General features: G+C 41.0%; 1 protein-coding gene and 1 pseudogene across 1 annotated transcript in view; both read right to left on the minus strand.

Moving 5' to 3' along the window:
* Positions 1–21,518, minus strand: part of SPPL3 (signal peptide peptidase like 3) — a 72,231-nt gene that overhangs the window by 17,091 nt on the left and 33,622 nt on the right. The window contains exons 2-6 of the mRNA XM_028528636.2: positions 20,721–20,798; positions 10,550–10,638; positions 2,213–2,332; positions 1,405–1,483; positions 416–528 (exon numbers count right to left, since the gene is read on the minus strand). Of these exons, the coding sequence (XP_028384437.2) occupies positions 416–528; positions 1,405–1,483; positions 2,213–2,332; positions 10,550–10,638; positions 20,721–20,798 (479 nt within the window). The remainder of the gene's footprint in view (positions 1–415; positions 529–1,404; positions 1,484–2,212; positions 2,333–10,549; positions 10,639–20,720; positions 20,799–21,518) is intronic.
* Positions 10,648–13,031, minus strand: LOC114509388 (annotated as a pseudogene).

Below are 21,518 nucleotides of genomic sequence, written 5' to 3' on the forward strand. Positions count from 1 at the left end.
GAGACAGTAGATTAAAGGACGACTGGGCCTGGGTGGGGGGGGAAGGGGTAGTGACTGTTAATGGGTGTGAGTTTCAGAGGGCGGGGGGTGGGGAGGGTAGAAACGCACTACAACTGATCGTGGCGATGGCTGTGCAGCTCTGTGACCATGCGAACGCCCTCTGAGGTGTGCACTTTAAGTAGGTAAGTTGTATGTGGTATGTGAACTGTATCTCAAAAAAGCTTTTATTAAAAAATATCTTAAAATGTGAGTGAAAATAATAAAAAAAACTCAATGGTACATAACACCATCTATGGATGCCTAATATGGTAATCAGAAGCAGCACGACTAACGCAGAGAGAGGAGAGGGAGGACAGAAATGTAACTCCTTACAGACGACATTAGAATTCTGACCTTTCCCACAGCAGTTACTCACCGTCCATGAGGAGCCAGTGGCCCGTGAGAACCCAGATGAGGACGAGCATGACGGACAGAGAGAACGACAGCAGCTCCGCAGCAGTGAAACGCCCACAGCAACCAAAGGAGATCCTGGAAAACACGTGACACTTACTGGACCAACAGGCAACCAAACTCGCCTGTGGCTCGTCATGACGGAGTTCATCAGGGCCCGGTTAGAGCAGCAGGCAACCATCTAGGTACCGGGACGTGAAAAACACCCAAACCTCTTCTCAGTAAACTACACAGAGCTCAGATAATTATATTTCTGAACCCATTTGATAATGTACTTTTTATCCCAAATTATCCACATAGGTATTTAGAAGTTTGAAGTGGCAATATCAATCTTCAGAGATTCTAAGTATAGGGGAAATCCTTTTCTGATGAGGAAAATTAATAATTCATTTAGCAAAGAAGAATAAATGCTTAGAAGATGTAAATCCATTTGCTTATCACTAATTCCTGGGAAAATCAGCTGCCCCAGGGCCTGGCCTCCTAAGTGCATGCAGCCTCTCCGGTGGCAAGAGACTGGTTTCCACGGAGCGACAGCTTTTGGAGGTGAGGTGTGAGCACTGGGCTTAAACCTAAGCGATTTGTTTACGTTCCGGGTTACCCAAGATGAAAGGCAAACAATGTCTGAGGCAACCACTACTTTCATACCCGATTAACTCACTACTAAAGGAACGAAAGCCTTGCTTTCAAAGGAAACTTCTCATCTTTCAATAATCTAAGTAGGAAGCAAATACAATGACTCTGACTTCCTAAGATCGGTTTATATTTCGTCTGCTATGAAAAGGTACAAAAGGAAATACTACCTTCTAGTTTTAAAAATCAAACATCTAATTTCCCAGTTTTCTGGCATTTTTTGTGCTCCAGTCAAAACAGGAAGTTCAGACTCCTAATAATGCTAGCAAGCATGAAAGAAAAACATACAAGTTTATAATTTAGAGGAAATTGCCAACTCCTTACTTGTTCTGAGGTGAACAGGGTCTTGTTAAATACTGGCACATCGGGAGAAGAAGAAAAGCAAAAGCTATCGTTGCAAGAACTACAGAGAGAAAATGTATGGTTAAACTTTGTTGTTGTGGCTTCCTGTTTAACATTATTAAAAAAATGACATAACTTATGGAACAAATCATTTCCTAGAATACTTTTCTCGACAAGTGGATACGCTCTAATTAACCAGAGAAGAAAACCATCTTCCTTTAGCACTCCAGACCACCTCTTAAAGAAACTGATTTGAAGTAGGAGGAAGCATAGGTGGTTTTCCTCCTTCTCTTCTACGGCAACAAGGAAAGACTGACAGCGGGCCAGGGGTTGTCTCCCACGGCGTCTAGCAGTCTGTCCACCTATTATACATTTCCGTCACTGCTTAGCTTCAGAACTGAGCAGAGAGCTGAGAGTGGAATCATCTCCGTTAGCTACCAATGTTTCTATTGGTGGAAACACCAGTAGAGTTTCCAATGACCACTCTGCCCAACTGGACTTCCGGTGACCTACAGCCAAAGTGACCCTATGTTGGTGTCACAGAGCTCCTGAGCTCTCAAGCCCCTGGCCCCCGGCTCTGATTACGCTGGCATGTGTGCCAGTGGTTCAAGGGTGTGGGGAGGAGAAGCCAGACTTGTGGAAAAAAAAAACAAAAACAAAAACAAAACAACAACAACAAAAAAAACTTGACAGATGGCATGATGTACAAATCTTAATTTTTAAATGATGATAAAAAAAGGTGAACATGTTTCCTTTTAGGTTAATGTTAAAAACAGAGGAATTCATTTACCTGCTGTACATATTGTAAAAACTACTTGAACTGAGTCAAAGAAGAAGAACATTACTAGGAGAGAGACAGACGCTCCAATCGGAAGGAACAGGGCCTGGGTAGAGTCAATCGTTTGGATACCTGAAAGAGAGAAAGGCACATAACTGCTTACGTAACAAGCACCACGCCATACACTGTAGATACATGAACTCATCAGAATTGGACGGTTCTGGGGAGTAGAATGTGAGATACAGATTAACGAGGCCCCCTAAATCTTTCTTTCCCAATGAGATTATGAACTCCGTGCTCTCGGTGCCTTCATTATAGTAGCTGCTCAAAGAATACTTGAATTGAGGTGCTAACCATCTGGGTAATGGGGGGCCAAAACCAAAAACAAAATCAAGAACATTCAAAGTTAGCAAAACTTCAGATTCATCTATCCGAGTGCATTTGTGGTCTTGTGTATAGGCCTGGTAAAAGAGGTAGTTTAAAGCCACGGACTAAAATTGCTGCTCACCATCTGGGGATTTACTGTACTCACGTTCCCTCTTCCCCACTGTGGCGAAGAGCTGAGGACTGACTTTGGGGGTGGGGGAAGGGGAAGAACAAAAGCATTTGAACACAGCAAATCAGAAAAACTGTGGGAACATCTTAAGGAATGAATAGGATTTAGCGTGGTGGCTCTCCATTCTCGACTGCTCATCAGAATCACCCCGGGGAGCTTAAAAAATTACAATGCCCAGGCCCAACCCCACATTAATTAAAATAAAATCTCTGGGGATTAACAGGCCCAGCTAAAAGCTCTCCATACAATTTTTATTTTGCATTCAATGCTGAGAAACATTAATAGAATATTTGGTGGAAAAGGTAAACATAACCACTGAATGAACAGATCACTAATTTTATCTTGTACGTGACCTGCTTCCAATGAACCCTGCTGAGATATCATTATGTGCATGAGAGGAACTAAAGAAGAAATTTTCATTAGCTCTGTGTGTGTCTATTTTCCCCCAATACCATACTGTTTTGATTATTGTAGCTTTGTAGAATCATCTGAAGACAGGAAGTATGTGTGATACCTCTGGGGTTTTTCTTCCCCGCTCAGGATTGCTTTGGCTGTTTGGGGCCTTTTGACACATAGACCAATGAAACAGAATGCAGAGCCCAGAAATAAACTCACATGTATATGGGCAACAAATGTGACAAAGGTGCCAAAAATATACAATGGAGAATGAACAGCTTCTTTAATCAATGGTGTTGGGAAAACTGGAAAGTTAACAAGCAACACAGAGAAACTAGACTGCTGACAGTAACACAAAAATTAACTAAAAATTAATTAAATACTTGAATATAAGACCCCAAACAATAAAATACAAAGAAGAAAACATAGGCACTAAACTTATGGATGTTGGCCTCAGGTTCTGTGAACCTGACCCCAAAGGTAAGGGAAATAAAAGGGAAAATGAATGAGTGGGACTACATCAAGCTGAAAGGTTTAAGCACAGCAAAAGAAGCCATCAACAGAAAGGCAAACAACCGAATGGGAGAAGATATTTGTAAATAATACCTATGATAAGGGGCAAATATCCAAATTATACGAAGAACTCACACAATTCATTAACAAAAAAGTAAACAACTTAACTCTGATTAAAACATGGCAGACAACCTGAACATTTTTTACAAGGAGGACAAAGATGGCCAACAGATACACAAGAAGATGCTTAACTTCACTAGCTAGAAGGGAATTGCAAATCAAAACCGCAATGAGATGCCTACCACTGCACACTTGTTAGAATGCCTGTTATCAATAAGACAAGAAATAGCCCTGGCTGGTGTGGCTCAGTGGACTAAGTGCCAGCCGGTGAACCAAAGGGTCGCCGGTTCGATTCCCAGTCAGGGCACATGCCTGGGTTGTGGGCCAGGTCCCCAGCAGGGGTGCATGAGAGGCAACCACACATTGATGTATCTCTCCCTCTCTTTCTCCCTCTTTTTCTCTCTGTCTAAAAATAAATAAATAAAATCTTTAAAATAAAAAAAAGACAAGAAATAATAAATACTGGAGAGGATGTGGAGAAAAAGGAACCCTCATACACCACTGGTGGGAATGTAAACTGCTACAGCCACTACGGAAAACTTTATGGAGGTCCCTCAAAATATTCAGACTGGAGCTACTGTAGTACCCAGCAATTCCTCTTCTGGCTAACTGCCTGAAAATTTTGAAAACATTTACTGTAAAGATATATGTACCCCTGTTGACTGCATCACTATGCACAACAGCCAGGACACGGAGACAACTGAAATGTCCCCCGAGGGATGGCTGGGTAAAGAAGATGTGGCACTAATATACAGCCATAAGAAAGGAGTAAACACTGCCATTTGTGACAACATGGACAGATCTTGAGTACTATGTATGCTACGTGAAATAAGTCAGAGAAGGACGAGAACCCAATGATTTTACTCATACGTGGGACATAAAGCAGAAAGCAACAAGTGAACAAACGGAAATGACACACTCCTGGACACAGACACCAGTATGGTGCTTACCGGCGGGGAAGAAGGGTGGGGGGAGGAGGAAGAGGGTGAATGGGTCACAGGTACGGTGACGGAAGGAGACCCGGCTGTGTGATGAGTACGCAGTGCAGTACACAGATGATGTACTACAGAGCTGGACCCCGAAGCTTATCAATTATTTACCTTAATAAGTGTATTTTTATTATAAAGAAATATTAGTAAAAGCCTCTCCACTAAATGAAGGCTATGAATAAAATATGCAACCAAGATGAACACAACCAGACACAAAAGGCTATGCAATCATGAACCAACATTTAAAACTTGCTCTTCAGCATTTAAACTTACCTGTTCCCAAGTAAGCTATTTAGAAATTTTGGTGAAATAACATATTAAATATTTTTACAAAACAAAAGTTGCTTCTCATTGGCTGGGTAGATGAGTTGAATCACTCAGGAGTGGAGCAATTCGATTCAGGAGCAACGATCTCCAGGTCAAGACAGACAAATGATCGAGACAAGGTCTGTCCCGAATCACAGAGATCCCCATTCAGCATGGCCATGAATTTGGGGGGGGGGGGGGGGGGGGGGGCGGTTTTCGTACCTTAAAGAGTGTCATGGATATTTATGAGACAAAACTATGAAATCTCTCAATTTCTCTTAGTTGTTTTTTTTTTTAAGATTTTACTTATTTTAGAAGAGGAGAGAGGGAGGGAGATAAGAGAGGGAGAAAAACATCGATCGGTTGCCTCTCACACATGCCTTATGTACCCCAACTGAGGCATGTGCCCTGACCAGGAATTGAACCGGTGACCCTTCTCTTTTCAGTACGACACCTAACCAACTGAGCTACACTGATCAGGGCTCATTTAGTTTTTGAGTGTTCTACAGCGGTTCAAAGAAGAACTAGAGGAAACTACAGAATTTCAGGTGCTTTTCACAACAGAAAACGATTTTTAAAATGAATGATTTTTATAATATGGTAAGAAACAAAGCTTTTAAAAATCTTTAAATGTTCCCTGGCTGGTGTAGCTCAGTGGATTGAACGCAGGCTGCAAACCAAAGTGTCGCAGGTTCAATTCCCAGTCAGGGCACATGCCTGGGTTGCAGGCCATGGCCCCCAGCAACCACACATTGATGTTTCTCTCTCTCTCCCTCCCTTCCCTCTCTAAAAATAAATAAATAAAATCTTTAAAAAAATCTTTAAATGTTAAAATACACCCTCTTCTCCTGTAAAGTGAAGCATCATAGTCTGCAGATTAACTACTGTATTTGTTTATAATAAATCTAAATGTTAGAAATTCATTCTGCAACCAAAGTGCAGAATGGAATACAAAGAACCCTCCCAGAGCACGAGATAGAATGCACAGACTTGTTTTTTTTTTTGAAAGCACAGGTTGTAAAGCAGGGGTACTGCACACCGGTTCAGCTAGTTTTGTAGAACAGTGCCGGGGAGAGCTTACCGGATGGCGATGTCACGAGGCCCGTTAAGCTCCTTTAGTTGCTCGCAATGTGCTACCTAAACCAAGGCACACCACTTCCACACTGCCCTCCCTAAGGGTCTGGGGGAAATGGCCCTGAAGGGGAGGAACTATTACTTAGAAATGTTAGCTAAAATCCAGTGACTTCAGAAAAAAACAGAGCAAACAGAGCAGCCATAACTGGGAGAGCTTAAATGCAGCTGCATGATCTTTAAAGCCAGAATCAACATAAGGAAAAGGCATCATGACGGAATTACAAATAATGCACAGAGACATTATTTTCAGCATTCACTGAACATGGCTACGGGCTAATCATATGTATGGCCATAAAACAGACACTGGGCAATACACCAGTGTTGCTGATAATTGTTAAGAAAGTTACTGATTTTGTACCCTCATGAGAGCAGCTTGCTTTTAAACAAAGGTTTTGACTGAACACCTATTATACAGTTGGCAACATGAGGAATTTTTAAAAGTCACTTCCAGATCTTACAAAGTTTAGAATCTAGGTGGGGAGAGAAAGATGTATATACTGCATCTCTATTAATGAAGAGAACTGCAGTAAAGGACTTCCAAATGTTATGTAATGAGGGGTGGGGGAGCTTTAACAAAACCACTTAACACAAATTAAATGAAGGACTGATGTGCCAGGGTTAAAATCTCTGTATGTGGACTTCTTGGGTCAGATGTGGTGATGAAACAGAAGTCAGAGCAAGATCAGAGAAAACCAAAGAGGCCTCTGAGGGACCCCTCTCCGTCCGAACTCTTTCCACTGTGAAACACAGCACCCGTGCGGAGAAGCGCGGAGCACAGTGAATCGTAACATAGCCAACACCGCCCAGGTAGAGAAATAGAACCTTGCTAACCTCAGGCATGTCTGTTGTGTCCCTCCTAGCCACGACTTCCTTTCTCTTTCCTCCAAAGCAGTGGTCCCCCCCAACCTTTTTGGCACCAGGGACCGGTTTGCATGGAAGACAATCTTTCCATGGACAGGGTGGGGGTGGGTGGATGGTTCGGCCATGATTCAACCGCATTACACTCAAGCTCACCTCCTGCTGCGCAGCCCCATTCCTGACAGGCCCGGACCAGTACCGGTCCACGCCCTGCTCCACAGGGTTAGCTGCCTTTTATTACACTTTCTTCTTCGCTTTACTTTATGTTTTCTATCTGAGCATGCACTTTAATAAAGTACTAATACGTGTTTATTTTGCCTGTTTTTTTAACTTACTATGGCCATGAAATTATGTAATTTTTTTTTTTTTTCCTGTCTGGTGTCTTTCACTCAACAATGCGCCACTGTGCACAGCTGTAGTTCACTCATTTTCACATCCTGATTCTTATTTATTTCGGGAGCAAGCAACTGCAGCCTTTAAGAGATCTCTCTCTCCTACTCACTTTCTCCTTCAATCAGGTCAAAACATTCTCGCCAAAGTCTTAACACTAAATTCATACCTCCCTTTTCTTAGAACTTTCCCCCTATTCCTACAATGTGATCGTCGAGGACTTCAATCTCTTTAGCCACCTACACAATCTCTTGTATTTCTCTGTTCATCTTTCAGGCTATTGTTTCTTTGATTTTTGATAAATGCATCCCCTTCTCCATGCCATCCCTTCAATCTGGAATGGTGCCTTGCTCCCTAATCAAGTACTATACTGACCTTCTCTGCAAAGGCCTTTCCTTTTGTTATGTTGATCCTGATTCTATGGGAGTGAACTGCATTCTAGTCTAATCTGTGCTTATCTTTTTGGTATCCGTGGCCCAGATTAGACACTGAAGAAATAGATTTGTTGAGGATAATTCAGCAAGCATGGGAGGGAGATTTTAGAAAATAACCATTTAAATAATCACACATTACTCTTTTAAAAATTATTTATTTTTAGTGAGAGGAAAAGGGAGGAAGAGAGGGAGAGAAACACTGATGTATGAAAGATACATCAATCAGTTGCCTCTCACGTGCCCCCAACTGGGGACCTGGCCCAAAACCCAGGCATGTGCCCTGACTGGGAACCAAACTAGTAACCCTTCCATTCGCAGGCCAGGGCTCAATCCACACCAGCCAGAACTACTATTCTTTATACACTGATTAAGAACGAGAAATTTAAAAAGTGATGTTCCAGGTAACTTCCTTCTACTTCATTGACTGACTCAACCACTTATTTGAGGATAAAAACTGTACTTATTTTTATTTCTCTTCAGTTTTTGTGATGCAATATATATAACAGATTTATAATCTGGTTTAAGTACATCATTTGTGCACATGCTATATAACACAGAACTTTTAAAGGAGTTTCAAGACTAGAAATATAAAGTGATTTGCCCTGACTGGTGTGGCTCAGTGGGTTGGGCTTCATCCCACAAACCAAAAGGTCACAGGTTCAATTCCTGGTCAGGGCACATGCCTGGGTTGCAGACCAGGTCTCTGGTTGGGGATGTTCGAGAGACAGCAGATCAATGTGTTTCTCTCACACATTGATGTTTCTCTCTCTCTCTCTTTCTCCCTCTGTTCCCTTCTCTCTAGAAATAAATAAATAAAATCTTTTTTAAAAAAAGAGTATAAAGTGATTTGGCTTAAAATGTTGATAGATGGTGAGCTGCTATGCAATAATTTAACCTGAAAATCAGATCTTGACACTGGGTTTTACCTGGTGCTGGTAATCCACTAGTACAGTGTTTTACCTCATACGAGGGCCTATGTCATAAGAAAAAACTTGTATTTAACTGATTCAACTTACTGTATTTATCATGCCCACTTACACTGCTGGAGACAACACATTTAACGGGGTGAAAGCTGGGCAAGTACAATTTCATTGATGGGATAATACAATAACTAGAGAAAATGAAACAGATATTAAGTGATCACCAATTTAACCTCCAAGATCCTCCATGATATTCTATCTAATTCTACATTAGATCCCTAGTACTTCCTCCCTGTTCAGTGGAGATGCTAACTCTGAAAGTCATGCTCGCTCTCCCTTCCGTGTGTGTTACTACGTTCCTCCCACCTGGAATGCCGAATTCTCCACCAACCCAAGTCCACTGTCTCCAGTCAAACTCAACCCTCTCTAGGAAACACAGTCCCTTACTAACCCGACCCTCTGTTGCTCACCCCCGACTTGCCTTTTTCTTTCCTCTTTGTACACGGAAGTGATGTCAAAATGACTTCCTCTCTAGTGCTGACTCTGACCTACTGATAGTAGATGTTGTTCAGAAGGATTCTGAGGCTATGCTAAAGTATCTCCTGTAGGAACAGGACGAGAATATTTTTTATGTCTGTCTTAGCATTTATGAACACCTTGGAAAGTATTTTGGTTACAATGCCCATGTGACAGCTTGGGAACTAGCTCTTACACTTTTCCATCTTTCAATATACCTACTAGATTGCCAAGTGCATGGTAAGTATCCAATATCAATTTAATTCAAAGCAATTCTCCTTGTTTCTAATTTAATTCTCTTTTTATAATAAGCATTACCAGCTTTTTATAACTATATTGAGGTACAATTTATAAAATTCACCCATTTTAAGTGGATAGCTCAATAGTTTTTTGGTGGCAAATTTACCAAGTGTGAAGCCATCACCTCAAAAAGATCCCCTCATGCCAGTTTATAGTTAATTCTTCTTCCCACCCCTGGGCCCAGGCAACCACTAATCTCCTCTCTTTCTCTATGTATTCGCCTTTTTGGACATTTTCTATAAATGGATTCCTACAACATGTATTCTTCCCTGTCTGCCTTCTTTTACTTAACACAATATTTTGAGGTTCATCCATGGCATGTACTTCATTCTTTTTAATGCTGAGTAGCATTCCATACACAGATAGACTGTATTTGTTTATTGGTTCACTAGCTTATGCATCTTTGAGTTGCTTCTACTTTTTGGCTATTATGAATAATGCTGCTGAATGTTTGCCATATAGTACACTTTTGTTTTTTTAAACGTATTCTTGTAAATTCTAAATATCAGAAGAGATACTGTGCTTAGTTTTGAAAGTACTTCAAGCAGTTATCTTTAAGAGTCAATGAATGAATTTATGATCAACACATATAAAATGATCAGCCTCAACAAAGTATTTAAATGAAGTCATAAACAAGCAGATACTAACCTATCTTGCTTATCTTTAAGAAGATAAAGAACCCTCAGTAGCAAGCTTTTAAGGCATGAGTTAAAAGCATTACACAAGGAATCAGCAGTTCAAGGAATCAGTAGTACAGATTAAAAACAAAGAATTTAACAAATTATACCAGACAGATTAGATTCTGTTACAGCACGTAAATTTTGAACCCAGCGAATTAACTGGGGTTATAGAAAGAGTCAAATTATAACAATTACATGTATGAAAGTTAATAGACATAAAGTGATAAAGTGACTTACTATTATTGCTGCTGTTGCCATTGAAAGACCCAGAAGAATTGCTACTGTCTTTCTCTTTATCTTGATTTTCGAAGTCCATATTAAGGGACCTGTGGAAAAAATTGTATAGGTTAAGTTTTAGTTTTGTTTAAGAAAAGTTAGTTAGAAAAGTCAGTAACAAAACTATTTTAAAATGCTAAGGTATCAGGAAAGAAACGAAGATCATTTTTGAACAACTCTGCAAAATAGGTCTTGCCACATTTCAAAAACAATCTACATTCCTTCCAATATGTCAGAGTTCAAGAGTTTTAAAAGCATTCCACTGTGGCTGAATCTTCCAGCACATCCTTAATTACTTCCTTATGTTATAAATACCTAGAAGGAGAAATGCTGGGTCAAAGGGCAAGCACGATTTGAGACTGTTACATACTGCACAACTGCTTCCAGAAGGGCTGGGCCAATTCTCTCGGACAGCAGTGTGTGACAGTACCTGTTCCTCTGCACCCTGCCGGCCTTCCTTCAACAACAAATGTCCATCTGCATTTCTACTCTACCTAGACTGTTCCAGGTCCAGGGGACGCAATGAAGAGTGAATTAATTTTTCAACAGGCCTGATGTTGAAAAAGAGGGAGACTGACAATAAACAAGAAAAAGTGAGTTAAATATATAGTTTATTAATAGAAAGAACTAAGGGAAAAGGGCAGGAAATGAAGAAATTAGGTGTGAAATTTTAAATAGGGTGGGCAGGGAAGGCCTCACTGGGTGTGACTTCTCAGTTAAGACCTGAAGGAAGTCGTTATTGTCAAGCTGGGGGATTATAAATGCTGTTTCATTTCAGAATTCTTCAACTCTGAACAATTTTATGAACATGAACTTGCCCACTTATTTACATAACAAATCAGTTAATTAGGTTCTTTGTAAGAAATGTAGAACACCAGTTTGTCAAGACAAAGCCCATCTGTGAGAGCAAATGGAGTGGAAGTGGCCCTGGGGCTGAGGAACAGCTTTGACTTCTGGCAGAACTGGCGATTCCACAGCCTTCCGACCACCTTTGCAGTGCTCTGTAACCTCGTGTTTCTCTTCCCTGGTGCGGAGGATCTCCCCCTCCTGGCGTCTGGGCTTGCGCAGCTGCTGCTGCTGAAGCAAGCATCAGTGAGATGCTTGGGGATTTTCACACCGCTGACACCAATTTCGGTGGAGGCTGCAATGACAAATTGCTGATGTGTTCTACACGGAGGAACTCGATGAAGGGACAGAGGTCCAGTCGCAAGCAGCAAGGCACTAATCAGCCCCTCCGGGAAAACCGGTGAGGACGATCAGAATGGTCCCGGGAGTGAGGCTGGCCCGCAGTTCTCCACATGCTGACTGAAGGGCTTCTTGCCACAGCTCGACAGCTTTTGAGGAACATCTTTAGTAGGATGGTATCTAGGCATTTTGCAAAGTTTAACCACTCAAGTACCACCATGTGGTTTTGTAACACTAGCAAGAACGTTTTCCTTTTTCTTTTCAATCCTGGATTTAGCTATGGAATACTTCCTCTTGTGCATGGCCTTTCGGGAATACATAGTTGAAGGGGAATACCTGCCAGTTCCTCTGAGGAGGACAGGGTTTTGGCTGCGGTGCGGCTTCCCCTTCTCAGGCATCTTGGCCTCGAAGTGACCCTTCTTAACCTTGCCACCAGCATCAGCCTTCCTGGCTTCAGGTTGTTTCTCCTTAGTATCCGGCTTCTCGGTTTTTTCACACGTCATCTTGCAAGATGGGAAGGAATTCATTTATTTTTTTCTTTGTGAACTACCTGTTCAAGTCCTTAGTGCAGTTCCTACATTCCTTTAAAGGAGGGGTTTGTGGGAGTCCGTATGGCGAAAAGACCTTCCTGGATGATGGAAACGCGCTGTCTCTGCAGTGACCAATGTGGTGGACATCAGCCACATGAACGCTCAAAAAAGGGGGAATACAACCGAGGCACTGAATTCTACGTTATTTAATTTTAACTAATTTGAATTTAAATAATTTGAGAGCTAAAACTATAAAACTCTTAACATGAAAACAAAGGTAAATCTTTGTGACCTTGGATTTGTTCAAGCCATTATATCATTGCTGATTTCCATTTTTATTGAGGGGGGGCACTGAAATCTTCAGCTACATTTGTGGATTTATTTCTCTTTGAAGTTCTGTCAGCTTTTGTTTCAAGCATTTTCAAGATCTTTTAATAGATGCATAAACATTTGGGATTATTGTATTTTGTTCCTTAACTGACCCCTGTTATCATTATGAAACAACCTTCTTTGTAGTAGTATTTCTTGCTCTGGAAGTTGCTTTGTCTGATATTAATACAGCCACTCCAGCTTTCTTTTCACGAGTACACGTGAAAAGATCATCTTTCCCCAATCTTTCACTTTACGTCTTTTTTTCTGGCTTTATATCTATAATATGTAATTGGATCTTGCTTTAAAAAAATCCTCACCTGGGGATATATTTATTGCTTTTGGGGGGGAAAGAGGGGTGGAAAGAGAGAAATATCAACCAGTTGCCTCTCACACACACCCTGACTGGGGACAGAACCAGCAACCTTTTGGTGTATGGGACAACCGTCCAACTGACTGACACCCAATCAGGGCTGAATCTTGCTTTTTATTTCAATCTGAAAAATCACCTTTTAATTGGGGGATATTTAAACCCATTTCATTTATGAGATTACTGCTACGATTAGGTTTGATGCTATCGTGTTGCTATTTGTTTTGTATTTGTCATGTATTTTGGGGGGTTCCCATTTATCTGCCTTTTTTGATACTGACACAGAATTTATGAATCTGTTATCTTCTTTGTTGTCTTGTTAGTTATAACTCTTAATTTCAAATGGTTGTTTGTTACAGAGTTTACAGCGTACATTTTTAACCCACACAGTCTACCTCCAAGTTACAGTATACTACTTCATGTACAGTTGAAAACTTTATAGTAGTTACATTTATTTTTCCCTCTTAACCTCTGTACTACTATTGCCATGCATTTTACCTGTTACACTGTAAACTCCATGATTTTATTTTTGTTTATACAATTATTTTAAACAGTGTTAAATAAGAAAAAAATCTTATGTTTATCAGTGTAATACCATTTCTTGATCTTCATTCCTTTGTGCAGCTCCAGACTTCCAACTGACACCATTTTTAATCTGCTTGAAGTACGCATGTGCTTTAACATTTCTCACAGTGCAAGTCAGCTGGTGATGAATTCTGCCAGGTCTTGTGTGTCTGAGTACATCTCTACCTTGTGGTCATGTTTGGAAGGTGTTTTGGCTATGGAACTCCATGTTGACAGTTTTCTTTCTGTGCCGTAAAGCTGCTGTTCCATTGTCTTGTCACTTGTACTGTGGTCAACGAGAAATCTGATGTCCATCCTTATCTTTGTCCCTGTGCACAGAATACACCTGGCCCCTGCCTCTTCTTTCCCTGGCTGCTTTTCAGATTTTCAATTTTATCACTGGTTTTGAGTAATCCGCTTATGAAGTGCCTTGGTATAGTTTTCTTCATGTTTCTTGTGCCTGGAGGTTATAGCGCTTCTTAGGTCTGTGGTTTATAGTTTCCCTTTCAAGCATGAAAAAATTTTGGCCCTTCTTTCTTCAAGGATTTTCCTGTCCCTCCCTTTTTTCTCCTTTCAGTGACTCCAGTTACCCACACATTAGGCCACTGGAGGTTGCTGTGTGATGTCTGATAGCTCAAGAATACTCTTTTCATTACCGTTTTTTGTCTTTATTTCACTTCATATAGTTTCTACTGTTATGCCTTCAACTTCATGAATCTTTTCTTCTGCAATGTCTACTTGATAATTCCATCCTGTGTATTTTTTTAATCTCAGATATTATTTTCATCTCCAGAAGTCTGATCTGGATATGGTATTTTAAAATATCTACCTCCTTTTCTGTACACGTGTAATACAATTACACTATCTGTTTTGATGTACTTCTCTGCTGATTCTAACAACTGTGTCAACTCTGGGTTGGTTTTAATTGATTATGCTCATCACTGGTTACATTTTCCTTCCTCTTTGTTTGCCAGACATTTTGAGTTTTACTCTGTCTCAATATTTTTATGTGTCTTGGCCTGGTAGCTCAGTTGTTTGGAGTGTTGTCCTGACACGCCAAGGTTGTGGGCTCAGCCGAGTCAGGGCACACAGAGGAATCAATGAATGAATGAATGAATGCACAAGTAAGTGCAACGACAAATCCATGTTTCTTTCTCTCCCTCTGCCTCCCCCTCTGCCTCCCCCTCTCCTGCCCCCTTCCTCTTTCTAAAATCAATAAAAAATAAGTTTAGGAAAATATTTTAATATTGCCACTGGCTGCTTGATTTTTAAAAAAATTTATTTATTTCTAGAGAGAGAGGGAGGGAGGGAGAAAGAGAGGGAGAGAAACATCAACGTGTGGTTGACTCTCATGTGGTCCCCATTGGGGACCTGGTCTGCAACCCAGGTATGTGCCCTGACTGGGGACTGAACCTGTAACCTTTAAGTTCACAGGCTGGCACTCAATCCACTGAGCCATACCAGCCGGGGGGATATTTTTATAATGCTATAAATCTTCCTGAGCTTTGTTCTGGGATGCTGTAAGTTATTTGGAAATAGTTTAATTTGTTCAAGCTTTGCTTCTATGATTTATTAGGCAGGTCTGAAACAGTGTTCAGTCTCAGGTAATTATTCTCTACCACTGAAGCAGGACCTTTCTGAACACCTTCCCCAATGCCACATGAATTATAAGCCTTTTCCATGCTGGCTGCTGGGAACAGGTACTTCCCCTTCAATACTCACCTTATTCTTCCCTCAGTCCTCAGTCATTCCCTCACATGCACGCACTGACCCACACTGACCAACACCCAAGGGCCCGCAGGCAGGCCTCTTTCGTATTCTACTGGATTCTAGCTGCCTCAGTCTCTCCAGACCCTCAGCTCTGTCTCCTTGACTTAGGCAATCCTTCTCCCTGTACCACAACCCAAAAACAATCTTTAATATTTAAGTTTATTTTTGACCAAAACAAAACAAAACAAAACCCTGTACAGAGATGGTTTCCAATTTTATGGCAGTTCAACTTACAATTTTCCGACTTTACAATGGTGCAAAAGTGAAACATTCAATAAAAACCAGCTGCTCTCCAGCCTCATCAGAAGACAGATATTGCTGGGCCTGTTGCTGTCACATCCCCATCAACCAGCAATGAAGTTCAAGGCTTCAACCACTCTTCAGGCCCACATTTTCAACTGTGTCTATTAATGGCACATACCCATACAAACATCCTGTTTTCACTTTCAGTACAATACTCAATAAATTACGTGAGATATTCAATGCCTGTTATAAAACAGGCTCTGTATTAGATTAGTCTGCCTCACTGCAGACTAAGTGTTCTGAGCACATTTCAGGCAGGCTAGGTAAGCTACGGGATTTGGTAGCTAGGTGCATTCATTTGTGACTTACAATGTTTTCAACTTACAATGGGGTTATCAGGATGTAACCCCATCATAAGTCAAAAAGAGTCTCTATATTTAAGGTATACAACATGATGTTTTCATACATGTATACACTGTAAAATGATCACCACAATCAAACTAATTTACATATCCACTACCTCCCGTAGTTGCCTTAGCAAATATCAAGTATACGAGACATTATTAACAACTATAGTCACTATGCTGTACATCAGGTCTCCAGAACTTATTGCTCTCATAACTGAAAGTGCGTACCGTCCCCTTTAATCCTGCATACCAGCCTTTGTTAACCACTCTTCTATTTTCTGTTACTATAAAGTGGCCTTGGGGCCCTGGTCAGTGTGGCTCAGTTGGCTGGAGTGTCATCCCGTAATGGAAAGGCTGCAGATCTGATTTCCAGTCAGGGCACATGCCTAGGCAGCCGGTTCGATCCCTGGTCCAAGCACAGAAGCAACCAATCGATGCTTCTCTCTCGAATCGATGTTTGTCTCTTTCCCCACCTCTCTCTCAAAAAGCAATTACAAGTGTTCTTGGGTAAGAACAGGAAAGGAAGGAATGGAAAGAAAGAGGGTGGACTTGGGGCAGAGGGACTGGGGACCATCTTAAGACAGCTTGAACTGTTTGCCATTTCTCAGGGTCACTGTCCTTTTCTGTCTGATTAACAGTGTCCTGCAAATCGCTGTTCCAGCTGGGGTGGTAAATCCAGTTTCTATCACTCCATCTTCCCTCCCCTCCAACTCAAGTGTCTTGCCAATAATAAGCTGCCTGAGAAATTTTAGACCAGCCTCAAATTATAATTCCTGGGTCTCACTGAAAAAGCCCCCTTTCAAGTCTTTCACTTTTCCTTCCAGTTACTGTTCGCTCCCTCGTTCAATGCCTTCCTGTAGGTCTGTCAAACTCTCTGGGGACTTACTGAAGATGAGTAATGATGCTGTGCTTCTCTGTGCAGTGGGGAAGATCAAGGAGAGACAGGTGTCAGCTCTGAGTAATACAGGATGTCTAGGAAAGCACAGCCAAGGGGTGGCAAACATAAGGCTCCTAAATCGAGGATCTGTTTGGTTTTTAGAACCTGGTTTTACTTGATACAGTTTTCCCCTCTGTACTTGAAACGTGAAGGCCCAGTGGGGAATAAGCAGACCACTTCACAAATCTTTTATCTGATATTTTATGGCCTACTTCTCTTACGGAGCTTTCTAGCTCAAAAATGGCACCACTTTTGGATCTAGTTTAGGCCACAAACCTTGAGAGTCATCCTTGACTTGTCTCGCTCATACATACTATATCCGTTCCATCAGCAATCTCGTCCTAAGTCTACTGATACCTCATTCCACCACTGCTGGCCCAGTTAAAGCCATCGTCATTTCTTGCCCGTACTAGGGCAACAGTCTCTCCCAGGTTTCCCTACTGCACCTTGCCCTCTGACCCAACAATCCATTTCCCATTAGAACACAGAATGCTCTTTCTAAAACACAAACCAGATTATGTCACCCCCTGCTCTCAACTCTGTTGAAGGCTGATTTCTCCAACTGCACATGAACATTCTCCAGGATGGACTGTATGCTAGGCCGGAAAACACAACTCAACAAATTGAAAAGGGCTGAAATCACAAAAGGTATGCATCTGACTACAGTGAAATTGAATTAGGTTGTCAAAATTCAACAACAGAAAGAATTTTGAAATACCTTCAAATATTAAGAAAGCAAGCAACACAATTATAAAAAACCTGCGTGTCAAAAGAAAAAAACCACTAGATAATTTAGAAAATATCTTGAATTGAATGAAATTAAAATATAAAATTTGTGGAATGCAGGTAAAGCAGTACTTAAGAGGAAAACTTGCTGCTTTAAATGCCTATGTTTAAAAAGAAGACAAGTTTCAAATCAATTAACTTGAGTTTCCACCTTAAGGAACTGGAAAATGAGGCACAAACTAAACCCAAAGCAAGCAGAAGAAAGGAAATAAAGACAAGTGCAGTTCAAAAATACAAAACAGAAAAAAGAAAAAAATCAATGAAACTACAAGTTGTACTAAGTAGTAAACAAAACAGAACAACAACAACAACAACAACAACAACAACAAAGAGTCTCCCCAGCCCTGGCTGCTGTGGCTCGGTGGGCTGAGCAACGTCCTGGGGACCGAAAGCTTGCTGGATCAATTCCTACCTGGGCATAGGCCTGGGATGCAGGCCAGATCCCCAGATGCGGACATGTAAGTGGCAACTGACGGGTGTTTCCCTCTCTCCCTCCTCTCTCTCTAAAAATAAATTAAACATTAAAAAAAAAAATCTTCCCAGACTTTAGATGGCTTCACTGGTGAGTTCTTCATATATGCATATTTAAAGACAAAATACCACAATTTTAATATAATCTTTTTCAGAAAACAGAAGAGGAGGAAACACAAACGTATTCAACAAGGGCGACTTCAATGTATAATTAAAGGCATCGTGACTTCCTTTTTTGCAGAAAACACACCACTGGAGTATGGAAGACGTGAGGTGCTGGACCAAGGCCCTAACCCCTGGGTTCCAATTCAGACCTCATTACCAATGAGCTGTGCAATCTTTACCAAGTTACCACAGCTTGTTTAACTTCAGTTTCCTCATCTGTAAAATAAGGAAGTTCATCAGAGAAATTTTTTCCGTTAATGTAATTCTTTGGTATACTTATAGCATAAAATTTTGTTTAAAACCTGCATCATCCTAGATTGGTATAATCGACCTATAAAACAGTACAACAACATCCAGTAACAGCCAGTTTATACTCTCTGAAGTCTTTCAAGTTTTGGATATTTAACTTATATAATTCAACCAAATGCAAAAGAACATGTAAAAAGATGGTCACCTTGACAACCCACATGTCCAACAAGAGTGGAATAAGATATTAATGCAAAGAAATATCAAATTACAAAAAAAATTAGTATGTCAATGATTGTGGAAAATGTCAGGTGAAAATAATCAGAATATAAATGATTTAAATTGTGAAAATGTATGCAGCATGTAAGTATATGCCACACAAAAGGTCACATGTACTGATGAAAGTACAAATAATGTCATTTAGTTTTAATGTGGGTGAGATGCTGCAGGAACTTAACTCTTGTTTACATGAATTTACCCTACAATAAAACCGGCTTTGTTATACTTCATTAAGGCATTTCACTTAAAGTTGCAGAGCCCGCTGATGACATAACATGAGGATTTACTGTAGAATTAGGGTTGTGAGTCTAAAGATTTTTTACAATTACCAAATTCTGCCCTGATTGGGTGTGGCTCAGGTGGTTGGAGCATCATCCCATACACCAAAAGGTTGTGGGTTCCATTCCTGGTCAGGACACACACCTAGGTTGCTAGTTTGATCCCCAGTCAGGGTGCACACAGGAGGCAACTGATCAGTTTCCCTCTCCCTCCCTCTCTCCCTCTCCTTCCCTCCCTCAAATCAATAAACATATCACCAGGAAAGGATTGAAAAAATAAAAAATAAAATTACCAAGTCTTTTGAAATGCTGCCATAGTATATATGCAAAGAGAAAAAGATTAGAAACTTGTCCAAAAGATAGCAATACAAAATATCAAGATTATGTGATAAGGTTCTAAGTGGCTCTGGCTTGATTATTACTTCCTAAGAGTTATTATGAATCTAGGGCTATCAATACAAGACTCAACAATTAAAACTTTTATCAGTTGATGCTGGAATTACCAACAGTACTGCACTTGTTCTAATCAGTGGTGAGATGAAGCCTGTGATTCTGCTAAGTACCCATTATGATCCAGATATAATACTGGACAGTTCAACATCCTTATGCCATTTCATTTATCACCATCACTCCCTTTCAAGTTCTCAATTTAAAATTTCTCATGTGGCCTTCATTTTTAAATGCATCAGCCACAAAACTATTTGAGTTATACAATCACTAAAGTTTCTTTCAAGAAAGGATAGTGAAAAAGGGGGGGAAGTGCCCAGCTCCCTATTCCTGTGGCCGCCTGCTGGGGCAAGGACCTCAAGAGGATCCAGTTTCAGCATTCCCAAGGTCAACAGAGGAAAATACTTGGTAAATGCTAATGTCCATAATTCTAGTAACAGTAAGTTGAACCAAAAACTATTTCTATACGTCAAAAACCCGAGCAACTTCATATGGCTCAACCTATGTCAATGCCTCCGCATCACGAAAAATGCTGTGTTGTTCCCTTTGAGACTGCAGAGTCACTGTCAAGGCGTCTCCCCTTAACCTTCCCGATGAGTGTGCTTATGAGAGTCATTATTTCAGAACCAGAATTTAAGCAATGTATGTTTCCATTAAAATGCCAAAGTCACCCTGGCTGGTGTGGTTCAGTGGACTGAGCACAGGATCAATTCCCAGGCAAGACACACACCTGGGTTGCAGGCCAGGTCCCCAGTTGGGGGCATCAGGAGGCAACCGATCTATGTATTTCTCACACATCGATGTTTCTCTCTCTCTCTCCCTCTCTCCCTCCCTCCCTCCCTCCCTCCCTCTCTCCTCCCTTCCTTCCCTTCTCTCAAAATAAATAAATAAAAATTGCCAAAGTCATACAACCAAAACCAAGAGTATTTTAACAGCAGCCTCTTTAAAGAATAAGTATCAGAATTATCCCATTTTAACTACTTCCTGTCAAACTCAGGTTTCCCTTCACACAGCAGTATGTTCTGGCACTGACACTTGGGCGAACACCTCCCACCAATGCTAGTCCCACGCTGAGCGCACCTTACCTGAAACTACCGTAGACTATCAGCAGAATGGAAATCAGAAAGGTAGACACTTGACTGGAATCCACCAGGGAATAAGCCCTAGAGAAATAGAAGGAAAAAAGTGAATCACATGGCAGCAAGTCCTCATGGAGTTTACAGTCTAATAAAGATCTACAAACCCCAGTGTCTTTATTTCATCTTTAATATGAAAAAGCTATAAATTAGCACTAACAAAGTAACAGTGAAAATGAGATATGTTGGTTTTCACAGCTATTATTAATTAGCACTCACAGGATGTTGAATGATAATTTAAAAATTCCACTTCTATAGGACATACAATACACACTTGTAACATCCACACCCAGTATCTACCAATTCCGTAGCAATGATAAAAAGTCTGAGTGACCAAACTTTTGTCAGCTTACACTTGAATGACCAATATTGTTTCACTGGCTTTACAGTGACGCAGTGAAGCTTCTCTCTCCTGAATTCCATTTCCATTCTTGTGACTGCCTACTGGTTCTCTCCACCTCGGGGTCCCACAGAAGTTCTTCAAAGCCAACAGGTCTGAAACTAAAGTCCTTGTTCTTCCTTTCATACCTGGTCTTCTCCAGGAATGGTAGGTATCATGATTCCCTCAGGTGTCAACGCCAGAAATCTGCTGCGTTCTTGACACCCCTTCTCTTACATCCCACACTTAACAGTGAGGCCTGCAACCTCCACACCGCCCACCCCCTAGTTCTCTCAATCCTACTGCCAGTTCCTCAGCTCCCTTGCATGGCCTGACTACCAGAACTCACTACCCATCAGTTTGTTAGG

The sequence above is a fragment of the Phyllostomus discolor genome, chromosome 13 (assembly GCF_004126475.2).
Source record: "Phyllostomus discolor isolate MPI-MPIP mPhyDis1 chromosome 13, mPhyDis1.pri.v3, whole genome shotgun sequence".
NCBI lineage: Eukaryota > Metazoa > Chordata > Mammalia > Chiroptera > Phyllostomidae > Phyllostomus > Phyllostomus discolor.